Source organism: Leucopleurus acutus, assembly GCF_964270905.1.
Source record: "Leucopleurus acutus genome assembly, chromosome: 9".
Classification (NCBI taxonomy): Eukaryota; Metazoa; Chordata; class Mammalia; order Artiodactyla; family Delphinidae; genus Leucopleurus; species Leucopleurus acutus.
Window position 1 is genome coordinate 53,442,673 of NC_139144.1, and position 16,759 is coordinate 53,459,431.

General features: G+C 35.3%; 1 protein-coding gene across 9 annotated transcripts in view; it reads right to left on the reverse strand.

Annotated features, from left to right (window-relative positions):
* AKAP9 (A-kinase anchoring protein 9) overlaps positions 1-16,759 on the reverse strand; it is a gene marked incomplete at its 3' end in the record, with an annotated part of 146,319 nt that overhangs the window by 92,333 nt on the left and 37,227 nt on the right. For all 9 annotated transcript variants that reach the window (XM_082846665.1, XM_082846662.1, XM_082846660.1 and 6 more), the window contains 5 exons: positions 16,482-16,637; positions 15,643-15,840; positions 8,408-10,786; positions 5,208-5,421; positions 2,710-2,789 (listed from right to left, as the gene is read on the reverse strand). In XM_082846665.1, coding sequence (XP_082702791.1) covers positions 2,710-2,789; positions 5,208-5,421; positions 8,408-10,786; positions 15,643-15,840; positions 16,482-16,637 — 3,027 coding nt within the window. The remainder of the gene's footprint in view (positions 1-2,709; positions 2,790-5,207; positions 5,422-8,407; positions 10,787-15,642; positions 15,841-16,481; positions 16,638-16,759) is intronic.

The window sequence follows — 16,759 nt, forward strand, 5'->3', positions numbered from 1 at the left end:
ATGAGGACAGAAGTTCAAAAAGTAGTCTATAAATTCTATAGAAATTACAATATATGAAGTAGGAGATCACATTCATAGACTTTAACATAAGAGAATACTATTCTGTGGTTTACACATGGAAAAAAAATATTTGACACATCATTCTGGTTTTTCTCCTGAGCAACAGATAATTTTATCATCACTTACAAATAACATACGCCACATAATCATCTGATAAGCCCTCTAAATAAGTTTCACCTGTGTCCCTCATGCAACTGGAAATAACAATCAACAACTCCTAGACTTAACCAATTTGTTTATTGTTGCTATTTCTTGAGATTTGCCTAAAAGTTAAACTATACTATTAATAATTGACTTGATTAAATTTTCAACAGTCCCTAAGGCAAAATTTTATCATAAATTGATAAATTGATTCAGGTTGGTAGAAACCTGATCATCCAATTTACAGGTGAGGCAACAGACCCAGAAAGATGAAGTAACTAGTCCATAGTAACATCAATGATTAGTGACAAAACCAGGTTTCACGATGAACTCCAGGGGACCTCTCCATTACAAGCTGATTCATATTTCAACTTCAGATTAGGGGGTCAAGTAAAACCATTAATAGAAGAAAAGAAAATATAAAGTCAGCTTATAAATAAACTACTGTGACTTGGGCCCTCTTTCCATATTTACAGACTATCAACAATGGATATGAAAGGACAATCAATGCCTGAACCCTTCGGCAGAGGTGGAGGCTGAATGAATGTGGTTATTTCTGACTTTCTTTTGCTTTTTTGAATACTGTTTTTGAACTATTCTGTAGGTAATCAGAATCAGTAAGGGAGCTTTACCTTCCCAACTAATACCATCCTCCTCCCTCTTCGATTCACAAATACACAGGCTAGGATGGAGATCTGTGACAAGCCTAGGCATGTATTTTAAATTTTGAACTATTTCAAATATGCAGAAAAAATAGTTCATCTATTACCTAGCTGTAACAAATACTAACATTTTGTCATATTATATCCATATTTTTAAAAAGAAATAGAACATTACATACAGATTTGAAGATTTCTGAATTAAGTACTGCTTACCTATTTCATTCACCTGTCTCTCTGCCCAGAGGTGATTACTCTAACATGCATGTTTTTATACTTTTTCTTTTGAGATTTGCTGATATTAGTACACCTAGCAAATACTGCAATATGGTGTTCCACTGTATAGATACAACACAATTTGTTTATTCATTTGCCTGTAGATAAAAATCTGAGTTGTTTCTAATTTTCGACTTAACATAGACATTCTTACAATGTACATATCTGGTTGTGCACAAATGTGAGCCTAAGTAGAAGTAAATGCCTGGGCCGTGTGATGTACATATCTTCAACAATATACCTTGCCAATCTGCTTCTCAAGGTAGTACACTCCCACCAGCAGTGCAGAAGCGCTCCTATTTCACCTGATCTTCACAAATATAATTATACTTGGCATAATTAGTTTTTAGATTTGGCAATCTACAGTGTGAAATCTTATCTTACTAGTCTTGTGCAAGATCCCCAGGTAAGTCATCAAATCACTCAACCACCAAAGTGGGCACGGGTAGGAGATAGACCTGCTTAAGGCTCTACTGGTCTGTTTTTTTGAATTAGGCATAACTTTTGTGTATTCTACTGCTGAGATAATTTACCTAGAAAACATTTTCTTTCTTTTTTTTTTTTTTTGCGGTACGCGGGCCTCTCACTGTTGTGGCCTCTCCTGTTGCGGAGCACAGGCTCCGGACACGCAGGCTCAGCGGCCATTGCTCACGGGCCTAGCCGCTCCGCTGCATGCGGGATCTTCCCGGACCGGGGGTCAAACCTGTGTCCCCTGCATCGGCAGGCGGACGCTCAACCACTGCGCCACCAGGGAAGCCCCAGGAAAACATTTAAATGCTCATTTTAAACTTAAAAACTCAGCAATATTTTCTAAATACAGTTCCGAGGTAAGACAATAGGGAAAACTAACTCAGATGATTCTGCGTATCAAATTTGTAGTAACTTAAAATTTAGCGTTTCTTGTCTGAAAGTACTTTAAAAAAATATATATCTTTACTGGAGTATAATTGCTTCACACTGTTGTGTTAGTTTCTGTTGTACAACAAAGCGAATCAGCTATAACATATACATGTATCCCCATATCCCCTCCCTCTTGAGCCTCCCTCCCACCCTCCCTATCCCACCCCTCTAGGTCATCACAAAGCACCGAGCTGATCTCCCCGTGCTATGCAGCAGCTTCCCACTTAGCCCATCCATTTTACATTTGTAGTGTATATATGTCAGTGCTACTCTCTCACTGAGTCCCAGCTTCCCCTTCCCTGTGTCCTCAAGTCCGTTCTCTACGTCTGCGTCTTTATTCCTGCCCTGCCACTAAGTTCATCAGTAATGTTTTTTTTAGATTCCATATATGTGCATTAGCATACGGTATTTGTTTTTCTCTTTCTGACTTACTTCACTCTGTATGACACTCTAAGTCCATCCACCTCATTACAAATAACTCAATTTTGTTTCTTTTTATGGCTGGGTAATATTCCACTGTATATATGTGCCACATCTTCTTTATCCATTTATCTGTCGATGGACACTTAGGTTGCTTCCATGTCCTGGATATTGTAAATAGTGCTGCAATGAACACTGTGGTTCATGTATCTTTTTGAATTATGGTAAAAGTACTTTTTAACTAATACCTTACCTGTGTAAAATGAGAACATTCTTCAGACACTGCCCTGTGAAGTTTTCCAATGAGCATTTGTAAAGGCTTCACTTCATCACCTAATAGAATAGATATTGCATTAAAATGTTCAGTTTACATACTTAGAAACTATTTTCATATTAAATCTATGTCAACTGGAAGCTTCCTGGCAATAAGATTAGTTTTAAATTCTTTATTTCTTTCAATGTTATTTTGTGCTGCTCAGTGTTAACCAGCTAAGATAATCTGCAGGATTTTCAATTTATATCCCACAAAATGGTACAAAGAAGTGACTTACAATTTTTGTTTACTACAACCCAATACTAGAAATACATCATACAGCATAACCTATTACATATATACATCCATATAAAACTGAAACAAAAATTTCACAAATCAACATTTACTCTTTCTACATGCTATGCAGGCCAATGTGTTCTGTTCTACTTTATCACTGGACTGGCTTCATCGCCCATTAACGGACTCATTAATTAACTTGTAGTCTGAAACACTACAGATTCTATCTGAAGAGGATACCAATACAAACAATATATGCTTAAAATCTTATTCAACTGACAAAGAACTGCTGAAGTGAAAAAGTACAGTATTCTTATTTAAGCCACACTTTAAATTCTACTCTGTTCAACAAAACAATTCCAAACGTATGAGCCACCTCACTCCCAAAGGCAGATCTGTCCAGAGTGGGGGCCTAAAGATACCTTGAACAGAGGAAGTTTAATTTAATTAATTAAATAAGTATTAAAGGTAAAAGTTAACTGCAACTAGTCTTCCACTTACGGTTCCTTAAATATTGCTCCTTACACAGTACCATCTTAGTCTTTGGCTCACTCTACAGTCTCCCAGGGCATCTCATTCTTGTCCTTGGCCTCAAATGATCTTTTGATTTACAAATCTTTATCTTGTGCCTAATCCTCCCTCTTAGGTTTCAGTTTTCTATTTTCAACTGTCTAATAGATATCTCTCTTTCTTTAATTAATTTATTTATTTGTGGGTTTTTTTTTTAAAAACATCTTTATTGGAGTATAATTGCTTTACAACGTTGTGTTAGTTTCTGCTGTACAACAAAGTGAATCAGCTATACGTATACATATATCCCCATATCTCCTCCCTCTTGCGTCTCCCTCCCAGCCCTCTAGGTGGTCACAAAGCACCGAGATGATCGCCCTGTGCCATGCGGCTGCTTCCCACTAGCTATATATTTTACATTTGGTAGTGTATATGTGTCCATGCCACTCTCTCACTTCATCCCAGCTTACCCTTACCCCTCCCCATGTCCTCAAGTCCATTCTCTACATCTGCGTCATTATTCTTGTCCTGCCCCTTAGATATCTCTTTTTCAAAGTCAACAGGTATTTTTAACTCAATGTTCCAAGTTTAATTTACTATTTTTTCCACAAATCTGGTCCTTATCCTCCTCATGACTGGAGTCGCCCTCATTCCAACTACTCAAGCTAGAAACTTAGGGATCATTCTCAACTCCTTCCCCTTTTACTGTTAATATTAACTGCAGACTACAGCCTACCTCTTTTTTTTTTTTAAACATCTTTATTGGGGTATAATTGCTTTACAATGGTGTATTAGTTTCTGCTTTAGAACAAAGTGAATCAGTTATACATATACATATGTTCCCATATCTCTTCCCTCTTGCGTCTCCCTCCCTCCCACCCTCCCTATCCCACCCCTCCAGGCGGTCACAAAGCACCGAGCTGATATCCAGCCTACCTCTTTAACTCTTAAACTTTCCTTCCTTCTCCAATCCCCAATGACATTTTAGTTCAACATCTTAATGTTAACAGAATTACTGCCAAAGTTGCTTAACTGGTCTTCCCATCACTTATCAACTCCCCCAATTTGCCTCAATGCTGTCATCTTAAAAATCTTACGATGTTACTCCCACTATTGAAAATCCTGCATTAGGTCTTATCACCATTGGCATAAAGATTAAAAATGCTTCACTTAGGGTATATGAAGTCTTTTCTTATCAAGCTCCTGCCAATCTTTCCATCTTTATCCCTCAGTACTTTTTCACACACCTTGAATTCTCAACTCTGCAAAATGGATGCAGTCTCTCATATCTCTACATTTAAAACTCAAGAGCTTTCGCTAAAATTCCAACCTCCCTACTCCTGCCTACTGCCTCACTCTTCCAGGAAGTACTAGACTTTTCTCCTCTCTCCTTCCATTCTTTCTGTTCATTCTTCTAGTATAGAAATTTTCCTATTGTTTTCTAAGAGTTTATTTTATATTGCTTTCCCACAGGATTGCTGACATCTTGGGGAAAATAACTCAGTGATTTTTAGATTTCTCAAGCACGTAAACGAGTATCCTATGATTATATGAACAAATGAGTCCAGGACTGGAATACCCAGTCATGTTCCTCTATGGGGTCTAAGTCAAGAACAGAATCATAGAGTGGTGGGCTCTAAGTGATACTTATTTGTTTCATAATACTTATAATTTTGTTAGAAATCATTTACCTGTTTCTTGTGTTTTTATATTCTGTAGCTCTAGCTGGTGTATTTTCTGAAGTTCCTTGATCTTATCCTCTTGAGCAGAAATAAGCTCCTGCTTAAGACTGCAAAGAGCTTTATCTTTTTCCTTTTTCATATATTCACGAACCTGATCCACATGAGTTGAATAAACCAGAGAGAGGCAAATACGTTGAGCTTCCATCTGTAGCCTTAAATCATTCTTAAAGTAAATTAATGTGTAGGTTAGAATATTTTTAAATGACAAATCAAGTAATTTAACTTTTTTTTTGCACATACTGATTACAAGGGAGGAAATACATGAAATTATAGTTTAAAATTTCATGTAAGAGAAGTGACGTCTAATTTAAATTTTATCTCACTTATTCTGTTGCACTGACCTACCTATCTTTTTTCAAGGAAAATAGCACAATATTTTCATTACTTCAACTTCACAGTAAATTTTGATATTTGGTATAGCTAGGATGGCCTGATCTTTCATTTTTGTTCAAAAATAACATTTTAAAACAAGTATAGAGAAATGCAAATAATAATGTAATAAACACTATGTACACACATCCCAAATTAACAAATACAATTATTTTATCTTTTTTTTTCATTTCTCTCCTCCCTACATATTTTTTTGGTTTAGAAAGAAAACATAGATAAAATTTAATCTACTATGTTCTCATTCCTCCTTCTCCAGAGGCCATCATTATCATAAATTTGATCATAAATTTGCTGCAAGTACAGTTCATTTCTTATACTCTCACTTCTCAATCCATCTATAAACAATGCATTATATTTTGTTTTTAAGAATTTACATAAATGGTGCAAAATGGTATTTATTTTGCAAATTACTCTTCTCATTCAATATACTTCTAAGATCTATCCATGGAGATACAGATGAATTTAACTGTGGTATTATATATATGAATATAGCACAATTTGTCCATTTCCTTTTTGGAGATCAACTGGATTATTTCTAAATTTTTTGATATTTCAAAAAATGCTGCAATAAATTGATATACATATGCCCTGTACAAATATGCTAGTGTTTCTCTAGTGTAGTGGTTCTCAAACTTTAGCACACATCAAAATCACCTGGAGTGCTTATTAAAACAGATTGCTGGGCCCCTCTCCCAGAGCGTCTAGCTCAGGAGGTCTGGTGTGGGCCCCAGAATTTGAATTTTAACCTGTTTTCAAGTAATGCTGATGCTGCTGGTCAGGGACTACACTGAGTGCCACCTAGAAATGTAAATGCTTCATCACAGATTATGTATATTAACTGCATTAGATTTTATCACATTTTTATAATTACACCAATTCACACTGATATTTAACAGTGTAGGTGAATACTCATCTCCCCACATTCTCATCACACTTTTTATTGTGAAACTTATTTTGCCTATCTGACAGGTATAAAATGCTATTTTATTGTTATATCAATTTATAATGTTGAAGTATCTTTTCATGTTTATGAGCCAATTAGTTTAGTCCTAAGAGTAGAAGTATTTTTGTGGCTTCAGCATTACTTCTAAGCATATTTAGATTGCTCTTAGGTGTTATTATGTAAGTTGTTGCTCAATTTCTTCCGTGAGCTTCCTTCCACAGACACATACCTCACTCCTGTCCCCATCACTAAGGGGGTTTGTCTTGGTAGTGATGAGTGGGGCAGGGACAGCTTATGGGTTTGCCTCTGTTTACTTTATGGAAGTTAATGTCAAGGAGATGGTATCTGAATGTCACTGAAAATGTCTTTAGTTAGAAAAAATAAAATTCTTACTGAGAAGATTTGACCATTTTGATGGCTTCAAATTTAGGTCCTCCCCCAGTAACGTTTTTTAAAAAAATTTAAATGATCTCTGGCATTTTCAGAAGTGATTACATCAAAACCAATTATGATTTTGAAAACTATTTCAGATACTTAACAAAGCATTAATAGTTATGCAGTTAGAACATCTTAACTCTATTTAGGTTATTAAAATGTAAAATATCCTAATATCTGATATAAGATCACAAATGTGAGTACATTTATTAGAAGTAAAAAGAAAAAACTTTCCAGTGGCTTCCTACTGTATACAGAATAAAATCTCAACTTCTTACGCAGTCTGTAAGGCTCTACAAGATCTGGTCTTTTGCTTCTTCAAACTCTTTTCTTCCACTCTCCTTCCCTCAAACTCAACTAAATACGTCTTTATTCTGTTCCTCAAATTCATCTCTGTCATCACAATTGCTCTAATTTCCATGTGGTAGACTCCTCGCTGCCATTCAGATGGCAGCTCAGATGTTAATTCCTCCTAGACACCTTTCCTGACCACCCTATTTAATGCTGCCACCACCACTACCCACCATTCTCTGTCACATTATCTGTTTTATTTTCCTTATAAAACATCACTTTTCTTAACTATTCTACATGTTTCCTCATTTATTGCCTGCCTCCCTCACTAGAATATATGCTCTCTGAGAGCAGGAACCTTCTTTCTCTTGTTCACCACTATTCCTACCTGGCAAGAGACTCAATAAATACTTGTTATAGAAATGAAGAAACACATAAAGCTCTAGTTAGCACCATTATACAAGATGTCCAGTGGAATTTTCATGTCATTTCTATTTTCAGTATCCAGCAAATATAAATCATCAGGAGTGACCTAGTATTACTCATTATATGCACTGTTTAACTGTTTTTAGAATTAATACATTTCCCCCCCACTTCAACAAGACTCTGAGAAAACGCTAGGATTTAAACCAAGATTTTTTTCTCAGGGAAATATAGTTTCATAACTACTGAACAACTATATAGAGCACTAAAAAGTCTGAGAGTTAATTTTCAGTTGTGGAACCTTGAAAACACCAATACAAAATGAGACTGAAACCAATCTTTGGGATTGCAACAAAATATTACAAAATAACTTTTCTAAAGCTCAGACTCTTGTGATTTAAACTCTTGCCTTTTCAAAGAAAATGTGTTCTATGTTCTATTTCCTGAGCAGATTAACTAAAAGAGTAACTAAAAGAGCAGCAACAACGTTTAAGGCAACAATGTTTAAGAATTAAAAAGATAAAAGAAATGATAAATGATAGGCTTAAGTGAGAATTACATTACAGGGTTTACTTTCATTCTCTTGTAAGGTTAATTTATGTTTTATGACGATGAAAACTTTTAGTATGAAGTGTACGCTGTAGCATATACATGTAAGTAAACATACCTGTTCTGATTTAAGTACACTGAGCTCCTGCTGAAGTTTATCATTTTCACCTGGTTCAGTTGTCCCAAGTGATGATTCATTTGTCACTGACGGCAAGTGATCAAAAAACCATTCTTGCTTGTTTTCTTTTCCAAGAGTCATATTTTCAATAGGAATTTCATTTAACTCCATTATTTTTGATTCTTCACCAAAGTCTTTACTTATTTTAGGAACACACCCTCCACAATCCCTGCTTGTCAAAACTCCATCTTTTAAAGAGCTTAAATGGACAGCACACACATTTACATCTTCTGTCATATTATGGTTAATTATGATTTCTAGCTCTCTACATCTCAATAAAACTTGCTCTTTTTCTTGCTTTAAAGATTTAACTTCTTCCCTTAGAAAACTAATCTCGCTATGTTTCTGTTTTAATTGTTCAGAAAGATCAGACAGTCTCTCTGACAGTTCTAATTTTTCTCGCTTGGTTACCTCAAGCTTTTCCATAAGTTCTGTTGTATCTTTCTCAACAACCTCACCAATTTCCAATGGTTCTGCTGTAAAAGTTTTGTCATCATCAAAGACTGAACTTTTTATTTTCACTATAGTTGGGTTTATTCTTTGCAAATGATGAAGCTCTTCACTAAGTGCTTTAAGCTTACTTTTATATTCAACTTCTTGTTTATTTTTACTGTCTTCTAAATCGGTTTTTACCTTGAGAAGGCAAGCATAATCCTCCTGTAACTCTTGATAATTAACTTCAAAATTTTTTTCAGCAAATGAAAAAGTGTTCCTTTGCTTTTCAATCTCTTCAGTTAGCTGAATACATTGTTTTTTGAGGTTCTCATTTTCCTCTGTAAGTATTTCTATTTCTTTTTGCCAGCTACAGTCTTTGGATCTGTACTTAATGGAGTCTATGAAAATTAATCTTTCTTCTTGGTTAACAGGAGTATATATTTGCCACATGTCTTCAAGGGCCTTCTTTTCATCTTTAAGAATGCTATTCTCTGCTTCAAGTTGTACAAGTTTTTCTTGAAGGTCATCCTCTTTTTCCTTCATTTGTTTCTCCAATAATTCAGTTTTAAGTTGTAATTCTTGAACTTCTTGTTCAAGTGTACCCTTTTCCTTTTCTTCTTGTCTGAGTATTTCAATTTCTTTTTGAAGTTCATTGATATGAAGGGTCATTTCTTCTGATTTTGAATTCACAAGGGATTGCTGTAAATCTTTCAGCTTTGAAATTTCCAAAATTAACTGGTTCTGCTTAGTTATCAAATTGTCTTTTTCAAACTGCATGGTTTCTATCTTCTGACTCATTTCATTCTGTAAGCCATCTATCTGCTGTTTATAGTGAATGCCTAAGTTATCTTTAAGCTTTTCAATATTTATTTGATGTTCAATTTCCAAATCTTCCTTCAGTTTGGAAAGTTCTTCTTCATGACTAAACAGGAGCTGTGTCCTCAGCCTCTCTAGCTCAGCTTCTTGTGATTCAGCCATTCTGTCCAATACAGCATTTTTTTCTCTTTCTAACATTTCAAGCTTTATCTTATAATGTGTAACTTCTGCTTCATGTTTTACTTCTAGTTCCTTCCTGGATTCAGATGCAGAAATAATCTCCGCTTTCAAATCTTTCACTGTACTAAGGGACTTGTGTGCTTCATTGAGTTTACTTTCTTGTTCAGCTATAGTCTGTCTAGCCCTCTGAATTTGGTCCCTTGAAAAGCTCAATTCTTCAAAAAGGTCTTCAAGCTGTCTCTGTAGAACAGACTTTTCTCCTGAAATCACTCCTAGTTCTTCCTTGAGTTTTTCCTTTTGAGAGTTAGTATCTTGCAATTTTATATTCAGTTCATTTATTGCCATATTCATTAACTTTATTTGATCTTCATTAACTGTAATATTTGGACACGATCTTAAAGCGTTCTCCATTTCTCCCTTATGTTGTGTTTTAAGTTCATCTATCTGTGACATGTGTTGTTTTATTAATTCTTGTTTCATCTGTACTATCTGCTGCCCGTACATCTCATCCAGCTCTGCCCGGAGTTGTTCTAACTTTCTTTGTGTTTCTTGTTCCATTCTTTGTAGAATATCAGTTTCAAATTGACTATCTTTATGATTTTTCTTCTGAAGTTCTTCAACTGTCCCCATTAATTGTTTTATTTCCTCAGAACACTGTCTTTCCTTTTGCTTGGAATTAGTCAGCTCTAATTTCATATTTTTTATCTCTTGGTTCTTTTGTACAACCTGTTCTTGCAATTCTTCCAGTAATTTATCAGCAGTTGTGACTTTATCCTTTAGCTCAAGAGTTTTTTTTTCTTCTTCTATTATTTTTGTATTTAATTCTTCAATGACTGCTTCCTTTTCCTGTATTTCTTTATTTGAGCTTTCTACTTTTTTATCCTGTTCCTTTATAAAGAAAAAATGAAAATATAAAAATGGCATTTTTAGTTCCTGGTTACTTATATCCCTTAACCCCATTACCAAAAGACTGACAGAAGACTGCTTTTCACATTATCCTACAAAAAGTAGCTGCTGAGCCTGCCCCTTAATTTTTCTTACGTCAGTGAGACACAGGACTTGTGTAGTCAATACTATCTATGAGCAGTGTTGGCCTTCTTGGTGGGAAGAAATTTTTCTTACATTGTTATGACTAAATTTTTTAGTTTAAAAATTCAGTGGGATTAAAATGTGTCTAAACCATTATACGTTCTTCTTTCTTATTAACTGATTAACATTCTATGTATTTAGTATTTGCAATAGCTAGAGCACTACATACTCTTTACATTTCCAGAAGATTGTCCTAAAAATATATCAGAGTTCCTCCCATATAGTATTTTAGTGACCTGAAGGTTTGGTGGGCAAGTGTTATGAAAAGAGTAAAACAACAAACACAGGTTCCTGTAAGTCAGCCTTAACTTCACTCCTGGGGTATATGAATTAAAAGTTCAGGGATATGCCATGCTTAAGTGGTTGAATCGCAAGTGATATGCAAGACAATTATACCATTTATGGCATATCAATTTGATTCTAGATTTTTGGTGTGAACAGAAATTTGAAAGCAGGACAGATTTTTTCCCCCCACTTCTGATTTGGGACTCTATTTTGGAACTGTGGATAAATCAGAACCCAGAACATATGCTGAGGTATGTCCCTATGTCCCTAATCATTCACAGAAGTGTTAGAGCATAAGGGAGTCGAGTAGAAGCCCTGGAGACAAAGTTTTGTCTCTGTTACTTACTTGCCTGAGTAGTTAAGGGCTGTAGTCCCAAGGACCAAAAAAAAAGTAAAATCCACAGAACAGAACAGAATATATGTAAAGTAATTAAAATCACCTTCAGGAGACAAAAGTCCAAGGCCAAGAGGACTTAAAGGCACCTCAAATGAATGTATTAACATACCTAAAAAAAAGAATGACAGGGCCTAGGAAAAAAGAAAGCCTCAGAGAGAAATATTGGCAGTCCCCATTTAAGTACAGTTCAGAAAAGAGAATTAAGGTACCATGAGACTTTGAGAATTCTAATCCCTCTGGGAAAATCATACCAAATGTAGAAAGCAAGGTAGGGGGTCTATTGTAAACAGAATTAAGAATTTCAGTCCAAAGGCATGACCATTCCTACCGTGAGACGGATATATGAGGTTATCACAGCCTAATGCCACTGAACATTAGATTCCTCTAACATCCCTTGATCTCATGCTCACTTGAGCAAAATCCTATCAGTTTTCGTCTTGGTATCACATATCCCATCAATGTCACCATATGTTACTAGCAAGTACTAAGCCTTCAGACTTTAATTTCTGGACTAAAATATGACATTTAAATCAGTTTAATCTCTTTAAATCTTGGTGTTTTCACCTGTAAAATAAAGATGATATTATTTTCTCTATCTCACAGAATATGTTTGAATCTAAAATAAATATATTAAGGTATTAATTCTCACTGTGCGACATACATAATATATTTATATACTAGAAAATAATCTGTAAGGCATTTGGAGTCTCTAAGAAAGTAAAATCAGTTCACGGCAGTCAACTTCAGTTAAACTGTTAAGTAATTAGTCTTGAAAATGTTAATGTTGTTATAAAATCTTTAATATTTATTTATATATCCTGGTTTTTTATGGGGGGAACCCTCATAAAATAAAAAGTATCAATTCAAAACTGTCCAACACTTGATATTACTGCAAACAACAATTCTTCATTCAATTATTAAATAGTACAAATTCATGGTTCACTTTTCTTACTACCATTTATTCCACAGTACATGGTTTTAAACCACTTATATGGTGTTGCAAAAAAAAGATAGCTCTGTGGTTAAGGATACAATCCCTCTATTTTTTGGAAACAGACCTGAGAGAGTAAGGAATAATATAGTTCCTGCCTGTGATGACTGTACCATGGGAAGTTCAGAGGATTAGGACAGTAAGAATGAACCTGGAACAGTTAATGCAGTTGCCTCAGAAACCAAGACAGTTCCAACTATCATCCTAATGCCCTAGTCCTTCAGTTGCTTTAATGGAACTACTACCCAGGGATTCATTCAAAGAGAAAAAAAGGAAAAAATATGTAATGAAAAAGGGACCGATAACAAAAGTATTCTTGCTAACATTCAAATAAACAAAGGTTATTCCCCCTACGAAAATGAATTACTTGAATTTTAAATAATCTCAAATTATACTGCCTACTGAATACAATATAATAAGTACGATAAAACCCGACTGCCCAGGCTCTTCTAACCTAGGCCTAGACTGACTTTCTACTCTTACCTCCTGGAAAGACTCATTTCCAAAGACTATTGTTTTCTTATTAAACTACTTTTTGATGTCTATATACACTTCTAACATGTTTCAGCCTGGGTCTTTATGCATACTCCACCCTCTCTAAAATCTAAATCCTCCCCATCTCATCATTTCAGATTCATAATTTATTCACTTATTTACCAAATTAGTATTGAGTAGCTGCTATGTGCCATACATTACACCAATTAGGGAGAAAACAAAGTACAATTAAAAGGGGATTGTTCCAATATACAGACTTACCTCAAATATCACCTTCCAGCTAAAGCCTACCCTGAATCACTTCCCTTATGAAGCCAGACTTACTAAGAATTTTCAAAACACTTTTTAACCATACTTAGCCTTGTTTTGTGGTGTCTTGCATACATGCCTACTAAACCATGAGTTCCAGTGAAGAAAAAAGCACATTTAAACATCATTATCTCTTCCAAGAGCATGATGCAAAACAAGTGTTCTGTAAACATCTACAAAATGATTTTTAAATTACCTTGGTTGTAAAGCATGTCCATTTCATAATTTCAATATCTTAATATTGTACATTTCCTATTTTCCTTAGAGACAGTCTCTGGAATCATACTACCTAGATTTGAAATCTGGCTCTACCAATTTATTACCTGTATATCTGGGCAATTTACTTCATCTTGCTTTGCTCTGATGTCCTCATCTGTAAAATGGGGGTGACAATGGTATCTCTACCTCATAAGGTTGGTGTGATGATTCAATGAGTTAGTATGTGTATGATGCTTTGAATATTGCCTGGTAGCAAGTAAACAAAAATAAATGCTACCTAATACTTTTATTATTATCCAAACAGTCTTGTTTTGACAATTTCTCAACATCTTGCAGAAGAACCTCCTAAGTTTATAGAAAATACTGTATTGTATGTATAGTCTGCACTCATTATTCAAAGATTTCTTATCTGTGAATTTGCTTATTTGCTTAAATTTATATATAACCCTGAGATCAATACTCACAGTCATTTGCAAAAGTGCACAGAGTGGTAAAAAATTTGAGTTGCTGGGACTTTCCTGGTGGTGCAGCGGTTAAGAATCCGTCTGCCAATGCAGGGGACACAGCTTCAAGCCCTGGTCTGGAAGATCCCATGTGCCGCAGAACAACTAAGCCCGTGCGCCGTAACTACTGAGCCTGCGCTCTAGAGCCTGCGAGCCACAACTACTGAGCCCACGTGCCTAGAGCCCATGCTCCACATCAAGAGAAGCCACCGCAATGAGAAGCCACACACCACAACAAAGAGTAGCCCCTGCTCGCCACAACTAGAGAAAGCCCATGCGCAGCAACGAAGACCCAAAGCAGCCAAAAATAAATAATTAAAAAAAATTGAGTTTCATGGCACGCATGATTCCAACTGGCATCAAGCAAGGCGAGCACACTGCTTTTTTGTTTAAGCTCTCATATGGAGAGGACAAGGATGGAGACCATGAGAATGGAGATGGTAGGGGGTAGCAGAGCATACTGCAAGAAATTCTGGCTCTGGGTCAGTCCAATAGGGTTGGAATCCCGATTCTGGCAACTACTTGGGGGGAAGGCACCCTTAGGCAAGTCAGTTAACACTTCTAACCCTCATTTCTCTTTTGAAAATTAAACAAAATATAATCTACCAGGATGTTTTCTTAGGATTTAATATTATAATCTATATGATATGCACAACACTGTAAATCAAATATACTTCAATAAAATTAAAAAATAAAATATAGTGGAAAGAGCAAAAAAAAATCTATATGATATGTATGTGTGTGTGCATGTATGTATGTGTATATATATCCCCTGGGAGCACTGAATAAGTGTTCCAGGCAACTTTATAACACATAACTATCATGAATAAAGAGAATCTGTATATTTTCTAATTAAAATCCATGAAACTTCATTTTGCCATGAAAATATTTTCAGAATTTCATAACCATGGCTAAAATGAGTAGAAACATCTCTAGATGTAAAAGAAAAAAACGATAGAAGTTCTGGTTATAAATGTAGATTCTCTGGAGAACTCAATTTAACATAGGCCCATCACTTTCAAAGAACTCAGTAATGAGTATTATCCTTCCCCCACCCCAAATATTTATTTATTTATTTAGGCTGCGCCAAGTCTTAGTTGCGGCACTCGAGATCTTCGTTGCGGCATGTTTAGCTGCGGCATGTTTAGCTGCGGCATGTGGGCTCTCAGTTGCGGCATGCATGTGGGACCTAGATCAAACGTGGGCCGCCTGCATTGGGAGCGTGGATTCTTACCCGCTGGACCACCAGGGAAGTCCCAATGAGTATAATCTTAAAACCTATTACTGCAAGACTCCCAACTGCTTTTGAAATAAATTATCTTACATGCTTAAAGAACTTTTCTTAATTATGAAACTTTCTGATTCATGTGTGTAACAAAAAGAGAAACACTAGGATAAAAAAACTTTAAAATTAATTGTAAAGCTGATGCACATTGGCTGACTTCCTTAAACATACCGTTTCATATGCTCTAATTTTCTCTTGCAAGAAACTAATTTGCATTTTGAAGTCTTCTTTCTTTTTGTGATAATCTTCTAACAGATGGTCTTGTTCTTCCAGCTGTTGCTGATGAGTGAGGATCTGTTGTTTGGCTTGTAGTAAATCTGCAGCTGTGCTACTATGAGTGCTGTTTCTCAGAGTTTCACTAGCCTGTAACTTGAAAATAGAAAGAAACCCCAAAGTATTAAATTCTTAAGTGAGTACACTACGGAAGAGACATTCTTTGGGGGGTGTTACTCGGCTCATAGTTGCTCTCTGGGAACTGTACTGGATTCACAGGCTTGAGACCCCAGCAACCATGCTGCCATAGCTGATCAGATGAGTATGATTACATTACCTAAGCTGATAAATTCCTCCCTTATCTAAAATTATTTTCTGTTACTTGTCAACAGAAACCTTAATTAATACAATCAGATTCCTATGGCTCTAGTTAAAGGTAAGTGGAATATATTCAGTCTAGTGACCGTTTCAGAACCTAACTAAAATGAAATCATACCAGGGTTGACAAAGGTTGGATGTTAACTACAGGTTAATTTCTGCAAAAATCCACCTTATCGGACTTACAAGATTTTAAAATACAGATGAGGAAGAAGTACAAAGAAAATAATAGCACAAAACCACTCAAGAAGTATGAATTAAATTCCTGGTTAACATAATAAGTATTTACTAGTTTTTTCAAAATAATACATAATAAGCAAATGGCTTTTAAATATTTATTTGTCCTGGAAAATATAAGAAAAATTTTTTTAATTCGTTCCTAAAAATTTAATAAATTTTGTTCTATTAGTAATACTTACATGCTGGAATTGAATCTGTAATTTTTGACTCTGTTCTGTTAGCTCTAAAAATTCTCTCATTGTCTCATCCTTTTCTCTTCTCGCTTGTTGTAAATTAGCCGTGAGTTGGGTTATGATGCCATCTCTCTGTTTAATGGCAGCTTCAAATTCTTGCAACTAAAAAACATCAGTGAAAATTAAATGTGCTATATTTAATTTTTTTAACAAAATTAAATATTAGTACAGCTAACTTCTTCAAAAATATGATATTCAAAATACATTGGCAGAATTATCACAAT